Source organism: Hydractinia symbiolongicarpus, chromosome 8, assembly GCF_029227915.1.
Source record: "Hydractinia symbiolongicarpus strain clone_291-10 chromosome 8, HSymV2.1, whole genome shotgun sequence".
Lineage (NCBI taxonomy): Eukaryota > Metazoa > Cnidaria > Hydrozoa > Anthoathecata > Hydractiniidae > Hydractinia > Hydractinia symbiolongicarpus.
The window spans coordinates 12,668,857-12,689,678 of NC_079882.1; the positions used below are offsets into that span (position 1 = coordinate 12,668,857).

Sequence of the window (20,822 nt, forward strand, 5' to 3'; positions counted from 1 at the left end):
ATATTTTACTATTCAGATACGCAATAATATTTGTTACACACTTATTTTTCAAAATTGATTTGTGAGACCTTCCTGAACGGAAAATTCCTCGAACTTTTAATTTTCGATGGGTCCGTCTTGGGTGAACCGACTGACAGGAAGAAGAAAGACCACAAACCCCAAAATTTGCGAAATTCATTAATTCAGGTAATTCTGCCTACATTCACTTTTAAAAAGTTTGGTGGAAACACCTTTATTTACTAGTTAGTTAAACAAGTGTTTTGAACACTTGTCTTATCTTTTTAAAAAAGAAAACAGAAAAAAAAAGTAAAAATAGTTACCAAGATGAGATTCGAACACACGACGACTCCCGTGTCGGTGCTCAGAGAGGCAAAAATTTCCATTCTTGTAGGACACATTTGCGTTTTAATACAAGCTCACGAGCTTGTAACAAGTGTCTTTCTATTTCTATTCTATCGAGACAATATTAAATTTCTGTTCCGCACAAATTATTCTGCAAATAATTTTTTACCTAAGGTACAGAAAATTGTTTTTTTTTTTTAAATTCACAAATTGTTGTCAATAGGTAGTATTTCTATAAGTATTGCCAGATTGTTATTCCATGTCAGATATAACTATGGGTTTTGTAATTTATTTGTACCTAAAAGCATAGGTGATAATTATTTTTTTAAGGGAATTTTTTTAACATAAAAACTTTTCTGTATTATACTTCTGAGTGTCCGAATTTAAGCATTGTACTAGAGGGAAATAGATTCTTTATAATAAACTTTAATCAAATAATGATTCCTTTAAAAGCTAAGAAAATTTTAGGCACAATTTGTTCCAAGTGATAAGTTGTTTCAATGCACTCCCTTATAAATGTTTAATACTCGATCGATTTACCACAATAACTTAATCAGATGAAAGTTAAGAAAGTTTTAAATATATACAGACAGCCTTACAACTAATACTAATTTTTATAGGGCCCGCACTCTACTAGACAACTCCCGGCAACATCCAACGGCCCACTTGGGTTAACCCGCGGCTATGGTGAAGCATATCAGCAGTGGAGTGTGACAATAATAACGATACATAGCTGGGCACATCATCTCTGTGTACACAGCTAGCTAAACATTCTACCTATAATATCGGGCTTCAAAAGCTGGGTAAATTTTTTAGGAAAATAATTATAGCGCATATAATTATATACATAAATTATAATTATATAAATTATACGAAGTTTCAGTAAACTAGGTAAACATTTTAGAGTGTAGAATAAAACTTTTTGGAGGAGTAAGAAAGACGTTTGTTGGCTAGCTAGCTAGCGAACACTAAATTTGCCATAAATACATACTTAGTATCAATAAATATTCACAATTTTTGTCACACTACCACTATTAATACCCTCTATATAGTTTTACCACAACGATTCTTTTAATATGGCAGGTAAAAATTATAAAACCAACGTTTGTTGATAACTAATGTCAGAACAGCTAGTAAACAACTTGTTGTCCCCAACTTTATCTAAACTAACCTCGTTTTCATGTATGTTTTGATATAAAATAAAAATATTGATAAAAATATTTTCATTCAGACCAGGGAAAGTCAACCAAGGAAAAATAGAAAAACTACGTAGTTTCAGAAATAACTTTTAGCAAACAGTATATAACTAAAAGAAACTGATTCAAGAATTTACAGAACAAGCGAGTGCTCTTCTACACTCTTTAAGATATCCAAATAAGAAAGAAACAATCCCAAAACATTAGTGGTGTAGGTCAAATGCTTTTTGTATGTCATCATTGGTACACAAGATGGTTTACTTGGTGTTAGTTGCAAAAGCTTATTTTGATTATGCTAACAACGATATCATAACTAACAAAAAGTTTATTCTCTTTGAACACCACCGTTGATTTGACATGTCTGCAAAACGATGTGTGATTTCTAGTAAAACCGCAATAGTAAAACACCAACAGAATGTGCATTCTTTTACAGCGAATTAAAATTGCCAGTCAACATGGTGTCACGGTACGAAAATAATAAAAACTTGCATATATTTGTCTATTTACAAACGATTTGCAACACAATTTTATTCCTCGTTCTTTCGAATCATTTCTTGTTGTTTCTTTGCAGCATCCACTTCGTCTGCTAAAATCTTTGCGATACTTTTGACACGATTCTAACAATATATACACGATTCCACTTTATTTTAATCCGAATATGCAGATAACATATATTCCTAATAGTTAAAGTACAAATGTCTGGCTAAGCAGCGCGAGCTATTAAAGGGCTCAGTGAGCTTATTTTATGAGCATGTTATTATGTGGAAAAGAGTATGCTAAAGAAAGTATCAACATTTCATTGCACTAGGTGCACAAGTTTAAACATCATATCTGCTGAAATGAGTATGTTATAATTTAGTATCATTCTGTTTTAAATAGCAGAGTGAGCTGACCAATTTTGTAGTACCGTCGAAAATGTTAATGAAATGATACAAGAGGAATTACAGGGGAGCATGACAAAAGGTTAACAAAGAAAATCAACAACTGATATTTAAGCAAAACAACATCACTTTATTCAATGGTGTGTTGTTAAAAAAATGCCCAACCCAAAGAAATAAAACATGTTACCTCAATATATTGTTTGTGTTCCACGATTCTTTTACAATAGTCAATCAAAGCATTTGCATATTCCTCTTGTTCTTTTATCTGTTTTGATTGTCGTATTTCAGTCCTGCGATGACAATTATTGAGAAAAGTTTAAGACATCATCCTGGGTGGTTTCCACGAATTATAAAAGACGACATTGAAAAAACATATAAGGATAACAAGTGTGTGCTACTTACTCTTTTCTCTTCACTTCTAATTCATTGGCTTCTTCTTGTAACGCTTTACTTATCTCTTTCTGCTGATTGTCCAGAAACTCCTTCTGTTCACGAAGTTTGAGCATTGAAGATTGATACTCTTGTTCAAATAACTTAAAAGAAGTTAAAAGAAAGAAGAATGGAGGAGAGATGTTTAGAAAGCAAACAAGTACTTAGTCACAAATTAATTAATTGTACCTCCATGTGTGTATCGACATCTTTTTCGATGTTATTCAAACGCGATTTTAATTCTGCTATCTCAGATTCGTCTTCTGTGCAAAGTTCTTTCGTCTAAAAAATTATAAATCAATAATTTATAAATCAATAATCCAACTAATATTTTTTTATATAAAAAAGTAGTTACTTAATATTCGTGCGCAACAGCACATGCAATTAAATTTTGGTTATACGATTATTCACTCCAGAAATCTTGTGGAAACTTATTCCACGCACTAAAAAATATTATTATAAGGTTTTTGCTTTTGATACAACAGGTAAATACCAGCTGTATTCCCGTGCTTTTTTTCAACCCAAGTTACATTGAGAAGAAACTTTCGCTACAATTCTTGTTCGGGTTACATAAACTTTTGCGAATTAGAAAATAAATTTTGAGCCATGTCATAAACTTTCGCCAATTAGCTAATAACTTTTACGAAAATAATTTGCCAGTGAAGAAACATTTTCTCGACAGAATTTTCCACTGGTAAAGTAACGAACACTCCTACGTGGTCATATCTCTCCATCTCTGTGATCTTCTGAGCTTCTAGACGACCGCGATTATCTGCAATTTGATTTGCTAACTTGATGAGTGATGGCTAAAAACAATTTGATATTTACAACAGGAGATACTATAGTACAGACAACTCAAATATAGCAAAAATGGAATGTCTGTTTAAAGGTTTTCCTCAAGGGCATGATTGTAATAATAGTGACGAAAAAAGAAAGCGCTCTAACATTTTTTATAGAACAAGGATTTAGGCGACGGATAAGAGTATGCTGAAACTCAAATTACGATGCCTCAATAGATTTCACAGCTTCTTTGACATCACTTTTTAGTTGAAATTTATAAAAATCAGCAGTAAATTATAAATTTGTTCACCTTTAGTCTTTGCTTGCAGTCAATTAGGCCGGACATATCTTTTAAGTTATGATCAATGTAAAGTGCTATAGAATCCTCGCTTACGTATTGGGTGATAATTGGATTTAAGGCTAGTTCACGCACCATGTCGTTATATTGATTTATGGTAGTGCAAGCCTAAACAAAAACACGTTAGCTTTTGAGTTACTTGCAGAATGCTTATAATCTAGATCTAAATTGCGTAATTAATCTTAGGTGCAAAATAGTTTTAGAAGGGTACATTAACATAATACCTTAATCAGGACTATATGAACGTACCTTGTCGTACAGTTTCGAGTATCTAATCTCTTTTTCATAATTTTGTTGTTCCAAACGTTCTTTCTCCGCATTCAGTCTCTCTAACTGAACTTTCACTTCTGAACTCTTATGTTTAATCTCTTCCTGATGTGACGGATCACCAAGCTACAAAAAACAGGTGCATAATGAAACTTAGAAAAAGTTGATTAACAGTGCTTAAAATTAGTACTTTTTGACTACATTTTAACTGGTTTCTTGTCCACATAATTTTTAGGATAAGTAAAAGCACCTACCTTAGCATAGTCGACACCTGCAAAACAAAACGTAAAAACAATATAACTAACGTATATCATGAAAACAGTATAACTACAACACAGCTTTAATGCGACCAATTTGAGAAGACTATGTATAGCAAAATAACATCAGAGATAATACACGTGCTTTAGTTCTTAAACATAAGTTCACATTTTCAATAAATTTAAGATCTGTAGTTATATATAACTTTCAAATATGTAGTTATAACTTTGGTAACTTTTGAGGTAACTCAGTCAATAGAGCGCTCGATTCATGTCTTAAGGTAGTGGGTTCGGACCCATATAAACCTGTTGTCTAGTTGGGCAGATATTTTAGAAATTTATGAGATTGAAACATTCTAGAATTGCCTTTGTGGTCCCTTCTGAAGACATTTAACAGGATATATCCTTCAAAATTAGTAAGGCTAACTACATAATCACTAATGAATCAATAAAGCTGCTAATTTGATATCTACCTTCTTCTTTGATTTGAACTTGATATTGTACATATTGTTGCTTTAAAACTTCAGTATCTTGTTGAAGATTTTGAATTTTCATAATATCTTGTTCTCTGTAAATGTGTAAATGTCTCATCAGTTTTGGTATCAAAGCTGTATTGACTGCAAAGACTATATTCACAACACTTGTTTTCGTATTCAAACGAAAAGTTTGCCCAGAAAACTGTGACTAGCTTGAAATCAATTAATAATTCTCACTGCTTTTCTTGACAAAGGAATGTTAGAGTTAAAGAGACTCAGTAAATTTCAGATGTAGTAAATGTTTTAGTGATTTTGAGGAGAATTAAGTTCACCGAATTTTTACCTTAATAAATTTCATGTGTAAAACAAAATGTGCATACACTTAGGGAATTAATATAACAGCAAAAAAGAACATTTCTTTTTGCCAGTAAAACTTGCTAAGAAAATTATGTTAATTATTAAATTTAACCACATTTCACCTAATTTCAAAAATCAAACTTTTCGAGTGAGATTTATCGTGAATAAGCATGTAGTAACATTGTCGCAATTGCTGCAGAAACGTTTAGAAATCAGAGGTTTATAAAAATTTAATGAGCGAACAATTTCGCGAATTACAGCTAAATTCATGAAAATTAATGCCCTTATAGGTTAGATCAAAATCCCACAGTTGATATTCTAACCTATGAGCTAAATATTTTAGTTCAGAATTAAATAACAAGAAAAGACTAAAAGATCGTTTTAAGAACCTACATTTTTTCTTCAAGAGAAGTTCTTATCCTGATGGCTTCTTCTAAGGGATCCTATAACACGCACATAATAAATACAAACTAACCAACAACAACAAGAACAATTAAAATAAAAAATAATTTAAACACATACACCCTCTGCTTCTAGTTCTGCAAGTTCAGCTTCGAGTGAAGCCACATCATTAACTAAGCATTCATGATCTAAATAAAATTTGGTTGTACACAAAATTTAAATATTTTTTCACACTATTAAATTTCAAGAATGACGTATAATGGTGAACTGACCTTCTTCTGAACAGCCAGCTTGCTTAACTGAAAAAGATAAATAAAAGAAAGCACATCGTTAAAGAGGGCTTTGACACTTTCGGAAGTAATGTTGTTCTATTATACAAATATATTTTAGTGAAACTTTTCACAACAATGGCCATATACTAATAGATTCTATTAATTACAGCTTATAAATTACTTACTTATAGACGCTTGGAGTTGTTCCCTTCCTTCAGAAAAGTCATCCTTTCCCAACATGAACTCTTTGTAAGTTCCATTGTAGTAGTCAAAAAATATCTTAAGATAAGAAAAAATGCAACATTAAATTTTTATGGAGACATTATACTTTGCAAAAAATGTTTGAACAGATCTTACTTTTTCTTGCTGTGTACAGATGGGTTCATCTTCAAATGAGGGTGGGAACAATATTTGTTCAACATCAATGGTGTTCACAGTCTAAATAAACGCATAAACCTTTATAACTACAACATACCATACACGAAAGATTTAGTGTCAATTGAGAAAGTAAAGGTAAAAATATTAAATAGTACGCCTGTTAATCAGCCTCACTGAACAAAGTCAAAGTTTATTTAATCGAGACTTTTGTTAACAGGCTAAGATTAATGTTAACATAAACCAGGCGATGTACAATAGAAAAATTATCATATTATTCACTTATTATTATCTTCAGCTGCATGACTAATAATTTAAGCATATACAGATGGCAAAGTAGTAAAATTGGGATAATCACGACTTAAAATTTTTTTTAATTGCATTGATAATAATCAAGGAAGTATGGAATAACAAAATGATTTTTCGACTGATTTATATTTTTGGTTTAACATTTGCCAGTGAATCTGAAATAAGAGAGGGAATTGTAGGCTAAATGCTGTTACAATACTAAAAAAGTTGTGGAATTCACACCTTTATTAACTCCACCATCCAATGCAGTGCACCAAGTAGAGTCGGCCATGTATGTAAACTTCCAATAGCAAACATGGCGCTTTTTGATATTGTAAAAGGATAACTAAGTGACTTTAAGATCCGTGGAACTTCTTCTTCAAATTTCTTTTCCATTTTAAATGTCGTATTTAGGAAACCATATAAGTGCTAAGTACAAAAATTAAATAAACAAAAAACAAACAAAATCAAACAAATAGAAATGCAAAAATATATTATGTTATATTTATTATAATATAGATAATTTATAAGAGTTTTAGTACTGCAAAGAAAGAAACAGGATCGGGCATCATGCAACAAATTGAAATCTCAAAATTTAACTATTTGCATTGTACAGAATGTACAGAATGGTTACCTCAAAAACTCTTAAAAATTCTTTGGTAGTTGGAGCTGACAGGACTTTTGGTGAAATTGAGTAAGGATAACCAGATTCGTTTAAGAACTTTAAAAATTAATACAACTAATATTACGCTGTTGTCTTAGGATAAGCAAGACATGACATGAGTAGAATATTTCTGTTTTGAAACATCAAAGATGACAGGCCTATCCGTAAGAAGATAGCATGTGCGGTAAAAATTGCATGCCTCAAAGTTACCGAAACTTACAGTTTGTGGGAAGATCAGTACAATTAATTTTTTTAAAGAATTGATTATCAAAAGTTGGTCACAAAAATAATTAAAAGGTCTGAAGAATAAAAATCAACATGTCATGGCATTCATACCTCCAAGATTTCTTCAATCATCTGCTTCTGATACACTAAGAAAATGTTTATTTGATTATAATTATGTAGTAAAAAGTAGAGAGAAACTGATATTAACAACTCTTTAAACCTCACAGCATTACATCCCCTTATATTGTGACTATCCTGGTAACTGTAGATAATAAATTACAAAGAAACAGATAGTATTACCAAGAACTCTACTGAACCTAACTCCAGAAGAGCTGAAGCACAACCAAGTGCACTTTATTAACAGATTTCCTGAAAAAACTAGTAGTGTCAATACAAAGAAATTCACAACCAAAAATTTTGGTGTCTCTAAAGAATTATTTTTTGTAAGAATATTGTAATTCTTTGTACAGAGTCATTTAAAATAAACAAGTGGTGACTAGATCTAATAGATGTTCTCAATATAAGAAGATAAATGCTGCTTTTGACAATTCAAAACTGTCCAAGGCAAAAGTTATGAAATTAATTTTTATCCTGAAAGTTTACTCACCCCAATTGTACTATATTCTTAGACCTATATAATAAAATGCTAACTGTGTCTGTGACTTTCCCAAGGTAAATTATATTTTTTACAATATTCAATAACAAAGTCTATAAAAAATCACCTAAGTTTTGACATTATTACAAAAATTGACTTTTTTCTTTATGAAGGTTTGAAATTTTTCTTTATAAACTTTTCTTTCATTGCGTATACCATCTATAGAATAGTTTATAAAGATACAAAAATTTATTGTCGGGTGATATAAATCTTTCAAATTTTTATCGTTTGGTTGATAAAAATCTGAAATGTTTGCAAGAAACATCAAAGGAGCTGACAAAATCATGACGAAAGTGAACACACCTGATTCAGAAATGAATGAACTGAAGAAACAAGAAAAAAATAAGAACCTAAATAAAAAAATATATTGACGCCAACTCTGCAACGCTTGTTGCAATAAATAATATTCGCAACCCCGTCCCCAGTACTTTTCCCTCTTTATATAATGCTGTCCTTACACAAAGCAGTACAAAGAGACAAAAGTTCCTGGGGACGAATGTGCAAAAGCTATATAATAAATAATTTCAAACGTCAGTTCCCTGACGAAATACACTAATTACCTCTCATAACACTCAGTGTTAATTCTTAAATATTTACGAAACTGCTGTTGGTCTTCTAAACAACAACCGTTTTTTCTATGTATTTTTGTATAACGCAGGCAGTTCATATTCTTTAGTTGCGAAGAAAAAATAATAGTAATTTGTCTCACTAAAAAAATATATGTAACTAGTTCTCAAGGTGAAAAGATAAAAATGCTTGCATGCTCGAAAACTTGTTTTTAAAAGCTATTCAGCTAGAATTTTTCTTGTGTTGTTTTGAATGTTATACAGCAAGAATTATTCTTGTGCTGTTTTGAAAATTGTACAGAATATACTTGTATTATTTTAAAGCGCTGTTTCTAAATTTATACAGCAAGTTATTCTTTTCCTACTTACAATAATAAAACAACAATTTTGGTGCTCTTTTAATGTTTTTTGCACAGCTTTATAGGAAAATCTAAATTTAAGTGCAAATTCTTTTTCGGATGGTTGTTTAGTTGAGAATATTTAAAATCTTTCGCAGCATTAAAATCAATTATTTTAAAATTCAGGTAGTTAAGTTTACTTAACTTTAGTTAATTGCTAAACGACATGGACTGGCGTTAGTACGGTAGCGCGTAGCTGTGGTTGCCATCTTAGTTTCACAGGCCTGGGCTCCAATCTTCACTTTGTTCGTTCGGCTCTTTTAGTCACGGTCTCGCTCCACGATTCCTCTTTCGCTCGTGCTAGCCAACAGTAGTTGTGGTTTTACCGCCCACCCATCCCGTCAGGGCATTTTTACTGTTAAGTTCATTAGGTTTTATTCAATGTGAATATTTTTAGGACATTTATACACGGGAGATGTATATATTTTGTATACGTTGTATATATATTTACTTTGCGTTCATGTGGTCTGAAAGACAGGGTCGAGGGGGTGTGTTGTGTATTTTAAACTCATGCTGGTATTCTTAAGTAATATTTTGCTATTCATGAACTATCAATCTTAAGCTGTCCTTGTTGGCAGTTTGTTAGAACCTGTCTTTGTTGACAGTTTGTTTAGAACCTGTCTTTGTTGACAGTTTGTTTTACTTATATTGATTGACAGTTTGTTTTATGTGATCCTTGTTGACCACACTACATTTACGAGAAACTGTCTTAGACAGTTTGTTGTGGTCTTTGTTGACCTCTGTTACAATTAGATACAGTACACACATATCCTCCGAGACCCCTCATATCCGCCAAACTTGCAGTTTTTATTGTTGTTTTTCCCTGCGCGTTGTAAGCAATTAAATAACAAAGTGTATTCTATCTTGTTTTAATTATTTTTCCTAAATGGTATTGACTGTATTACAGTTTACCTAGTGTAATTTTAAACATAGATATTAATCATAATGAAGGAGGGTGTTATGACAATAATCTGTCTTGTTTTTTGCTTGTATTATAACTATGTTAGCGGAAGTAGCTAATTTTTGTTATAAATCACATAAAAAGGTAAACTTCTGTTTACCCACGTAACTATTTTTGTGATTACAAAATTAGCGCATCGCGCATTTTAGTTTTATCGCAACAAATTACCATAAACAAAGAATCAACTTCCAGTGGCTTTTACAACAATTGTCCTATAGTAGTGTTATCAGTTCACCTTCTTGACAATCAACCAACAAAAAAAAACATCATTGATTATCTTCTATGCTTATTATATTTTCACGAGATGAGATGAGAAGTTTTTTGCTTGATATATATTATTATTTTTTTGTTTTTGTGAAAATTAGGGTCGACCAGGCTTGTAGAACAACTAATTAAATTGAAGTCGCCTTAAGGGGTATGCATTCAAACTTGATTAATGCATAGATAATAAAAAGATGAATTGATTAAAATATTTTTTTTTGTCAAAGTGACACTAGTTTGCTCATCCCAGGCCTCTTATTTTTTCCAATGACTCAATAACTTAGGATATGGAATGAATTTGTTTGTTTTTAAATTTTGTATCCTATTTGCATTTGCGCTTAATGAGGAAGAGAGATAAAATTTCATGTTTTAAAGAGAACCCATATCTAAGGAATATATATGTAGAAAATAATATCACTAAAGTTTTGTAGCTGTATTTCAAAGAATATTATTACATTGACAATAGTGGAATAACTTTGGGTTTTTTGGCTAGGATAGCCTCTTCAGCTCCTACTGTACTGTTATCAATAAGAGTCCTGTGAAGGGGTTCTAGTGTATTGACAGCTCCCATTTGAGCTATGGAAGCAGTGCAAGCACAAAATTTGCTTAACTAGACAACCACCTAAGATATCAATCCTATTCTTGTGCTGAACGAGAAAGGATCAATTTACACTTTTATAGTCTATGTTATTACTGGATTGATAATATGTATGTAATACTGACTTTATGTCTTGTATATTGGTAGCAATAAACATAACAGATTAATCATTATCTTGTATTCTCAGAAATCCTGAGCCTGCATAAGTAACAACACAAATAGAGAACATTGTGAACAAGTGTTAAAAACAAGCATCTCGAGCCTGAGCTGAAAATACGTTCTTAAAAAAAATGGTAGTTAAACCAATCATTCCATAGTTCATGAATTACACCTTAGAAGCAGCCTGTTTTTATTGTAATGTACTTCCATGATCAGGCTTAATTTTTAATTATTTACATACAGTATACAACACAAATTAGGTATATAATGGCATTTTGTCAAATATTACAAGATGCATTACTTGGTGGTTAAGATGATGAAAAAATTACCTCTATTGCTCAATGGCCGCGAGTCCTTCACTTGGTGTGAGCCTTGACTGGACCATCTAATATATAGAAAAACCTTTGGTCAATTCAAATTTTAAATTGTCTAAGAATTATTAATTTTAAATGTATATAACTATACTATAATCATCATCACGGTTGCACTTGATAATAAATTCACAAAAAAATCGATTCTTAATTATATATAGTCCATTACAATGCCATCACAGTGCAGCCCTTCTAATAATTTTTTTATTTTTTGTGTGTGTGTGTGTGTATTTGCATATATGTGCGTAAAGTTGCAGTTAAATCATTCTTAATTTTATTTAATGCAATTACAACATAATATACAACAATACTATAATACAACTTGCCTTTTTCCAGACATTTGAATTCGGGATTTGTTTGCACTGAATGTAAGTCGTTTTTGCTCTGGTGGCCTTCTTTGCTGCTGTCTCAGTTTGGCAGCAGCACTTCCAAAGCCCAGCATGGAACGCCTGTCTTGTGGTGTTTGGAGAGATTTTCTAGACATTTTTTTTTAATCTGCTCTAAAAAATTAGCATAGAAGGTACGAAATATGTTATATAGGTGTTATATATTGTCTTTTGTGGTATAGGTACACGTAAAGAAAAACAAAGAAACAATGAAAAGAATCCTGGTAAAATGTACATGTACAGTATTATAGTAACCAATGCGCTGACATAAAATTTCAGAGTAAAAAATGTACGAATAAAAAATAACATGTAAAAAAATTGAGATCAACAAATATAATAACCATAAGATGAGGCTGAAATTAGAAAAAATAAGCATTTATGCTGGGCTGGAATTAGACTAAAAAGAACACTAAACCCACAGCACAGTAATTGAAGGATGAGTTTTGTGAGTAGTTTCTTTATTACTTTCTATAGCTTGTTCTTTTTTTAACCTGATTTTAAATTAATCTTTTTAGCTGATAATTATATTGCCTAATAAACAAAAACATACTCTTAACTAGAGAAAGAATATGGACAAGTCATTATTGCCCAATCCTAATTGTTGATAAACTATTGATGATTATAAAAAGGGAGAAAAAAAGTTGTTCATAGCAAACCTTCTCTAATATACTAATACTAGCTTTCAGCTCTGTCTTTGTTCAACAGATTTACTAGCAGTGCAACGCTAATAACTTTTATCTATAAAATTACATTGGAAGAAATTAAAAGATGAATATGTGTGTTTTAAGCCAGGAACTTTTGTACGTGAAGTGAAGTTAGCAAGCTCATTTCTCTTCCATCTTGAATCTTTAAATCTTTGAATCTTTAAAGCGCCCACTTTTTTGTTGCCAACAAGCTCCTAGTCAAAAAAGATAAAACTATACATTGATACAATATATTGCTGTATTTATTGTGGACTAGGTGCAAGGCTAATTTCTTCCTTTCCTCTTCTTTCCTTTCTTACTTTTTTCTCCTCTTTTTGCTCCATTGCCTTGGTTTCTATTTTGGCGCGTCATTGAGCAAGGTTGACATGTACAGCCCTCGCGCGATACCCCTCTGCATGCAGCGCGCGATGACCGTGAGAGGGGTAAAAAGCAATCCGTGTCCAACCTCCAAGTCTGTCACCGCAATAAGTTTTGCACTAAACTCAGATTTTTGGTCAAATTGAGGCGACAAATTTGTATTTATGCGCGCGAAATTTTACTCGCCGTCATTTCTGAAAGCGCACTCAAATTCCAGCTCCCCTTTTATTACCACATAATTAACATAAAATACCTAATTCATGGTTTTTCTGCTAAAATCTCGATTCCAGAGCCTGTAGCAATTCTCCTTCACTGTTAGTTTTTCTTTTAATTTTCATTAAAAAAAACTTTAGTGTGAAGATTTTGAATGAGAAGAAATACTGTTTTCCGAGCACGATTTTTTACATATTTTTAGGTTAGCAAGGGAAAGCAAAAAAATTACCGGGAATCAAGAAAGCGAATAAATTTAAATTAGTATAAATCAAAAGTAAAATAGTTAATCAATCACTCAAAAGTCCCTGGAGACGAGGTCGTTCAGTCCCATGTGTCAAATCAAATCACTATGAAATGCTGGAGAAAGTAGTATATAATTTATACCTACCTGGCCAAGACAGTTTGCGTGCACTTATTTTTGCGAAATGAGGACGATCAGAAGTTATTATTGCGTGGATGAATTTTTTTCAGAGGGGAAGATTTCAACCTCGTTCCCAGGGCAATTTATCGCTTTTTTGGGTATCCGTGACGGCGCGAAGAAATAAAAATCATTTCTTCTCGCCGTCCGAGATTGTCAGAAAGAGAACAATGGGCCTGGGGACGAGGTTGGGGAAGATTTTACAGATTCTGCAACAAGAAGCTTTTGCAGTCCCTTGAAAAGCCACAATAAATTTGACACTCCTCATGAAGGGTTGTTGTTAAAGAAGGAGTCAGGGAAACATTTTTAGAACGTTTTTTTTTTATTTAGTTGAAGAATTTGTTTTTTATCAATCTGATAAAAATTTTGTTTTGTTTTCATCCTTTGACGTATTGCGCTTTTAACTCATAGTTCCCTTTTACCGATGCGTTCTCACATTGTGGAGTTTTCCAAGTTTCGCGTGAAGAAGACAAAAAATGGCAAACAAAAATAATATTTTTTTAAATCATGTTTATTAAGTTTCCCTGCAATTCAAACGAAAAAATGTGCAGCTCATTTGTTGATTTTTACATTGTGTTCTCTTTTTCGTAGAATAATATTTTTACCTCGATACGATATAAACCTGTGTTTACCAACTTAGTATCGCTGTATTACATACCGTCATCAAACTAAAATATTCAGTTTTTAAGCTGAAATTAAGCCAAGAAAAAACCCTCGGAAATCACACAAACCTCCTGCGAAGTTTGAATAAAATGTCTAAGGCTCTTAAAAATACCAAAAAAAAATCAACTTGTACTTTAAATCTCCAACTCGTGCTTTAAATTTGCAACCCGCACTTCAAAAGCAACTCGTAAAATTATTGTACTCGCAACTTGCAACTCTTGTTTTAAAAACCAAAAAGTAACTCGCAACTCGTGGATTTAATGTAGTAAATCGTAACTCGTAACTTTTGACTTGTCCAGTCTCAGCAAAATGGTGACAACATGTCGACAAAAAGTTTTTTTAAGTCGTGTTTCTCCAAATAAGGGAATCCAGTGTTGCATAGTGTCCTAAAGGCTTAAACAGATTAGAAAGGCTTGCATATACAGTATAAAGGTCACTTAACAAGACCTACATCATCCAGTCATGTGGGTGCATATAATCTGTTAGTTAGAGAAATTCTTCGCAAGGAGATTATTTAGTCTAATGATGAGTCAAGGGTTTCAAAATAAATTTATCATTTCAGGGCGAGATTTTTCAGCGAAAGAATTTTTAAGTTGTTGATCTATTGTGTCTGCGCACTTTCAACCAAAGAAGACCTGTTCTCCAGCCTGGTTAGGTTGGGTTGTAAATTAAAGAATTAAAGAGTTGTGTATGGATACGAAGCGCGCCCGCTATTGAATTTTGATAAAAAGTGTATCTAATACTGCACACAATAGTATTGGCAGAGCAAACTATTCATGTTTTTGTTGTTATTAAAGGGGTGTCTTGGTAACGTTTCAAATTTCCTAGTTTGAAGAACTTTTAAATTTCACAAAATAAATCTCCAAAGATGTACATTCATAATTTAAATACCAAAAAAATTTTTCACCTCCGCCGTCTTACTACTAATTGCTTTGCGCAATCCGTTTTTTATTTCTCAATCTGTTATTAAAAACACAGCTCGCGAAAAAATCACCTGGCTGGTTAAATTATACCTTTTTAAAACCAATCAAGTCGTCACGAGACTAGTCAGGACCAAGGCCTCTTTCACAATTGTAATGTAAAATGTTAGCAGGCTTTGGAGACAAGGTTGGGACTGCAAGACCTACAAGATACTTTGATACGTGACAGAAAGAAATGAATACAACTTGTTATTGATGTACATACAGCAAGAAACAATAACTGTATTGATTTCGTGCGTTGATCAAACCCTTTTTTCTTTAATCACTTATTTGGGCCAATTATTTATTTATTCTTATTTTCAAAATGTTATATTCAAGTTTTTTATTCAAGAAATATCTCACACCAGTTCTTTTCGCTCAACTCAAAAAGCAGGTGAAATATAGTAATATATATTTGTATTATAACATTCTATTTTTAATATCTGTTAACTTTTATATGTTTAAAAAATTCATTAGTTACTTTTTAGATTATATATTTTGAGCATGTTGACGTCATCAGGAGGTGTTTTGGTCGCTGTTTTGACTATTTGTGGAATAAACCATATTCAAAGTATTAAACTTTTCTAAATTAATTCAAGCACGTTATCATAAAGTGTTTTCTCTAAAAACGAAATGTCTTATTAATAAAACTCATTTGCCACTAATACCTAAAAATAATTTCTCGAGACAACACATTTTTAAAGAGGTTCTGTGGCAGATTTGAACAATAAGCTGTATTATTATGTTGTGTAAAATGTTATTAATTCATTCTTTCTGAACGCTGTGACCAGATCGGTATCCGAACCTCCCTTATTTGACAACAAAAGCGAACCAGTTCCTTTTGAAATTCTTTTGTCCTCCAACAATAAACTAACGGTATAAGGGAACTTGACGAAAAACAAATCACGTTGACGGCCACTCCTGTCAACGTCACGTGACATCTTGTCATGCAATGCGAACAAAATTGATCAATTATGTAGAATATACCTAACGGCCCCCAGCAAATGAGATAAACAATCAATAAAAACCCTGAAGTCTTTGTTGCTTTAATTTCCATAGCTAAACGAAATGTTTTAAATTTTGAAAACATTTTTCGATCTTTGTCTTGGTTAGTTATGTCGATTTGTCCGTCTCGATCACTTTTATCTTTAAAACTTCCACTTTCACTATGCAAACTTTCTTGTTGACGGAAATCTTTTAGTGCCATAGACGCGGCTAACTTCCATAGCGTGAAATAGTTAAAGGAAGTTATAAGAAAGGGAAGAATATTGAAGAACAATAAAACAGTTATGCCCCATGTGTCTTCTAATGTATAGTTACAACCATCATTGTCAGGTTCTCTGTCAAAAAATGTTAAAGGCATTAGATCAGTAAAGATTATGGTGCACCAAGCACATACTATAACACCAATAATTATCCGTTTTGTCGAAATTTGCCGGTACCGATATGGATACTTGATAGCGAACAATCGATCAAAACTAACCAAAAGCAAACTAACTTGCATGATGTGTCCACATAGAAAGTACGGAAATCTGTAAATATCGCATAGCCATGGCACTTTATTAGGATGCGAATGGGTTATAGTTTCTGTTATGAATAATGGCGCCACAATTATAGCTTGTATCAATGCACCAAACAGAAAACTTACGATGGAATAATTTGCCGGTCGACGAAGTTTCTTACGTGACAAAATAACAAATATAGTCAGAAAATTGATGATTGTTCCTGATATACTAAAAAAGCATACAACATAAACAACTGCTTTTCTATCGTAGTGCCAGTTTTCTATCACAGTGCTATTCGTACTGTTATCACTCATATCGACTGCACAAGAGGAGACGCGTTTTCTTTTTGCGATGTATGTAGATACATGTGAGTAATCACAGTTAAAAAATTGATTTCTTTCAACCGGAATTCATCAGTGAAAAAACCCTGATACTCGATGTTCTCCCTCGTAGAGATTTCCTTTTTGATCTAAGCCGTCGCATTGCCTTTTTGTTGCAAAATAGGAAGGAGCTCTCCTCAGTTTTCTCTGTAACAAAGAATATAAATATAGAACGTTGTTATTCTTTCTAAAAAAAGAAACCACCTGTTCTTATATTTTGTTCGGTTTTTTAAACAGTTTATACCGGTAACCGAAAGAGAATAACGACTTTCTGCCATTTAACGTTCATTCCCTCACTCGGGTTTACCTAAGTAGTACTTTAACTCTACCTAGGGGAGAAAAAGAAAGAGAAGGAATGCAAAGGTTTATAGCTCTTTTCGTGTGTCGCATCACTAAAATTCACAATAGATTTACTTTTTTCTCATGTACAGTTGAGAAGGCAATGTAAAGCAAAAAAGCTCTTAGAATTTTTAATTATTAGTAAATTTTGACTAAAAGCTTGGCGATAGTAACTAATGAGTAAGAAGCGAATGAGGTGGTAAGAGAAGTTTACTTAATTCCACTTTTATTCTCCTCTCTGCAGCTACGCTTTCGTGTGTTGACTGACGCAATAAGAAATTGAGTGTAGGATTTATAAAGGTCTTAAAGAAAAAATTGTTTAAGTGCTCTTTCTATGCAGTTTTTTTTCGCTGTCTTTATTTTGTCTAGGTACGTCTAAATTTTGGAAGCTGTTCATTTGGTTTATCGGGCTGACCGCTCGCTTCCGAGATCTCGCTATGATCTAGATAAAACCTTATCTTATAAAGAACGTGTGTTTATATGACGCGAGCCAGCCTAGCGGGGATCTCGATTGTTTCTATTCTATCGAGATCTCAGCAACGCGGTATGGAAAACTTATACATGCACGTGGGATAAAATTCATTTTGGCTATAAGCATAGTCATAAGAAATGACTCTTATGAGTACAGAAAAATAAATATTAGCGGAGAGAAATGAAATAAGTAAAAAACGTTTTTTAAACCATACACAGAAAGCAAGATCTTCGATCGAGAAAATTCTTTGACAAAAAAGTTGTCTACTTTTTTCTTCGAGATACTTTATGACTTTTTCAGAGCAAAATCATGTGTGCAAAACACCGAAGATAAAAACGTGTCACTTAACTCCGGCGTGGGAGGAAAAGGGTTTAAAACGAAGATGGTCAACCTCATCCCCAGGGCATCTTGTATCTTTTCTGACCCCAGGACGGCGATACGAACATGTGTTCGTATCGCCGTCCCAGGGTTAGAAAGGATACAAGATGCCCTGAGGACGAGGTTGGAAGATTGTTGGTTGAGAATATTTTTGGTGCAGCTACTACATCGTTCTATACCCGCGAATAACAGTCAAGATGGCAGAGCTTGTGTTTTTGTTTTTCTTTTTTTGATCGCTTTGTCAAGTCAAAATTGTTTTTATTAGGAGGGTTTCCAAGTTTAAATAATAGGTAGCTAGCTTGGTTATTTTATTTCAAACAACTTCCAAAACGTTTTTAGAACGCTCAAAGGTTCACGCAACAAATTTGTTGGTGGATTTCTGGGATGGTGTAGTGATGATGATGGTGTTGGTTGCTTCTCTGGCAGTACGGGATCTTTCCCCCGATTGAGTAAACCACTCGATCGAGTGAGTCGGCACTGGCGACAATTTTTCATGACCACCTGATTGAGTGAGTCATTACTGGGGGTAAATATTTACCTAGCTAAATATATAAACAAACCGAAGGTGTTAGGGAGAGACTTAGTTCTTGCCTAGCACCTAGTCAGCTTAAGCTCTAGAGACAGCTAACTAGCTATGTTAAAGATATCAATATTTCTCTGCTAAACTTTGTGTCAGATATGATAAAAAATATGCACATTTTTCTCTATATAGCGTGCTATACTGGCTTCTTACTAAACTAATTCTCGAGGTCGGATTCGCGTCATAACACTGGTTGAGCCAATCACGGGCCAGTATTCAGGTTAAGCAGCCATTATGAAATGGTGTACAAACGCTGTAATCATAATGTTTTTGCGGTGAAATCTTCATAACTACAATACTGGATTTTTTAAGGAATTCTTTCTTTTTTTTAGTCAAATCTTTAATATGTTTTAGATACTGCTTAATTTTTGCCATTTTGCGACATTTTAACGCCGTTTTGATTGTAAATTCTGTTTCATAAAGGTTGCTACTGTGAAGGTTTGCCCGTAAAAAGTCCACTTTGTACCCCATTGGAGAGCAACAAAGGAGAACATTCCAACCGCAAGAATACACCTTTATGAGAATTCGGGAAAACTACTCCATCGCAGCTTATTTAGCAATCGGAGGAGGTAAACATCACACTTTTATAAGAGTTTATTAATGAGAAAACACGTTTTTTATGACAACTTTTCTTGCTACGTTTTGTTTTTAATGAAAAGTAGACATAAGTGGTATATTATTATTATTAACGTTTCCTGAAAATTTGAAAGAAATTGATACGACAGAAGTTAAAAAACTGGAGAAAACACGCTTCGTCTCTAACAAACTCTCATAAAACACGATTTTTACCTCCTTTTTTCCGATATTGTAAAACAATGGAGAGCCGTAGGAACGCATGTACAATTGAATTATCGTAAAGGTGTATTCCAAGCACATGTCTATAAGACAACTAAAATGAGCTTCAGAGGCACAACATGTACAACCTAGACTGAAAATATGCACCATGTAGTCAATCCAACTCAAGAAATCATCAATAGCATTGGAACGGCACGGTGAATTTTTTTTTTTTGAATCAGTGAAATGAAGAAAACAACAGCAAACACGTTTGCCATGCCAGCCCACAGCAGTGGGTATTTTTGCTAAAAAATTCTGCATACCTGTAACAGCCTTATATTTATCTTAAATGGTTTGCAAACTGATTAAATCATAGTAGAAAGGTTTGAGTCAAGGTATGTGTTGGTCCCATTCCACAGAAGTTAATAGAAACAGAGATACAGCCCTTTGTTTCGGCAGAAATTTTAAGATGAAAGCGTAACAAGACCCACATACTTTCGAAAGATGTTATCCTTTATAAACAGTAAATGACATGTTTCTGGTTCTTGAGACTTACAGTACTTGCTTCTTATATAAATACGGATTATCTCACTGAAAATGACGTCCAAAAATAGAAAGATGATACCGTAACAAGGAAAATAAAATTTAAATTTAAATAATTAACACCTTATGTTTCTTAACACTGATAAGGGTTACAATAACAACAAAAATAAAAAATGGAACAAGAAGCCTAAATATATACTGCTCTAGGATCTATTCCTCAGAAGAACGAGATAATGTCGTAACGCTTTCAGACTATATTTTCAGAATTGAAGATTTTCTTTCTTGTGACAGCTGACAATTAAAGGCTTAAATAACGAAGATGAAGCTTTGTCACTAATTGCTTCTGTACTGAAGTCTGCAATAAGCTATCTTTTCTTTCACTTTGTTCTTGTAACACAGAAAAAATGTCACATATTCCAGAAATGTTTAGCAGAAAGTTACCATTTCATCCCATTTCTTCTATGAAAGCACCAAAATGATTTAAAACAACTATCAATGCGTAGGTTAATAATATCTAACACAATATTTCTTAATAGAATATAAAAGGAACAAAGCTAAAAATAGTTATCCAAGAAAAACTGAGATACTTTGTCACAAGCCTTACCACAGAAAA

General features: G+C 32.8%; 2 protein-coding genes across 3 annotated transcripts; both read right to left on the reverse strand.

Moving 5' to 3' along the window:
• Positions 1-1,615: 1,615 nt before the first annotated feature.
• Positions 1,616-12,058, reverse strand: LOC130655022 (kinetochore protein NDC80 homolog). 2 transcript variants are annotated; one of them, XM_057457724.1, is made up of 19 exons: positions 11,865-12,058; positions 11,497-11,552; positions 7,681-7,715; positions 7,315-7,401; positions 6,924-7,109; positions 6,375-6,455; positions 6,203-6,296; positions 6,018-6,044; positions 5,866-5,933; positions 5,737-5,786; positions 4,984-5,078; positions 4,508-4,524; positions 4,236-4,379; positions 3,939-4,094; positions 3,565-3,654; positions 3,038-3,130; positions 2,822-2,952; positions 2,607-2,709; positions 1,616-2,155 (listed from the first exon to the last, which is right to left on the reverse strand). In XM_057457724.1, the coding sequence occupies exons 1-19, from the start codon at positions 12,020-12,022 to the stop codon at positions 2,066-2,068; spliced, it is 1,761 nt and encodes a 586-aa protein (XP_057313707.1). In that variant the 5' UTR covers positions 12,023-12,058; the 3' UTR covers positions 1,616-2,065. The 2 variants fall into 2 exon arrangements, with proteins under 2 accessions (XP_057313707.1, XP_057313708.1); XM_057457725.1 differs by lacking the exon at positions 7,315-7,401.
• Positions 12,059-15,558: 3,500 nt separating this feature from the next.
• LOC130655113 (alpha-1A adrenergic receptor-like) lies at positions 15,559-17,129 on the reverse strand. The gene has a single exon (XM_057457815.1). The coding sequence runs from the start codon at positions 17,055-17,057 to the stop codon at positions 15,999-16,001; it is 1,059 nt and encodes a 352-aa protein (XP_057313798.1). The 5' UTR covers positions 17,058-17,129; the 3' UTR covers positions 15,559-15,998.
• Positions 17,130-20,822: the final 3,693 nt, after the last annotated feature.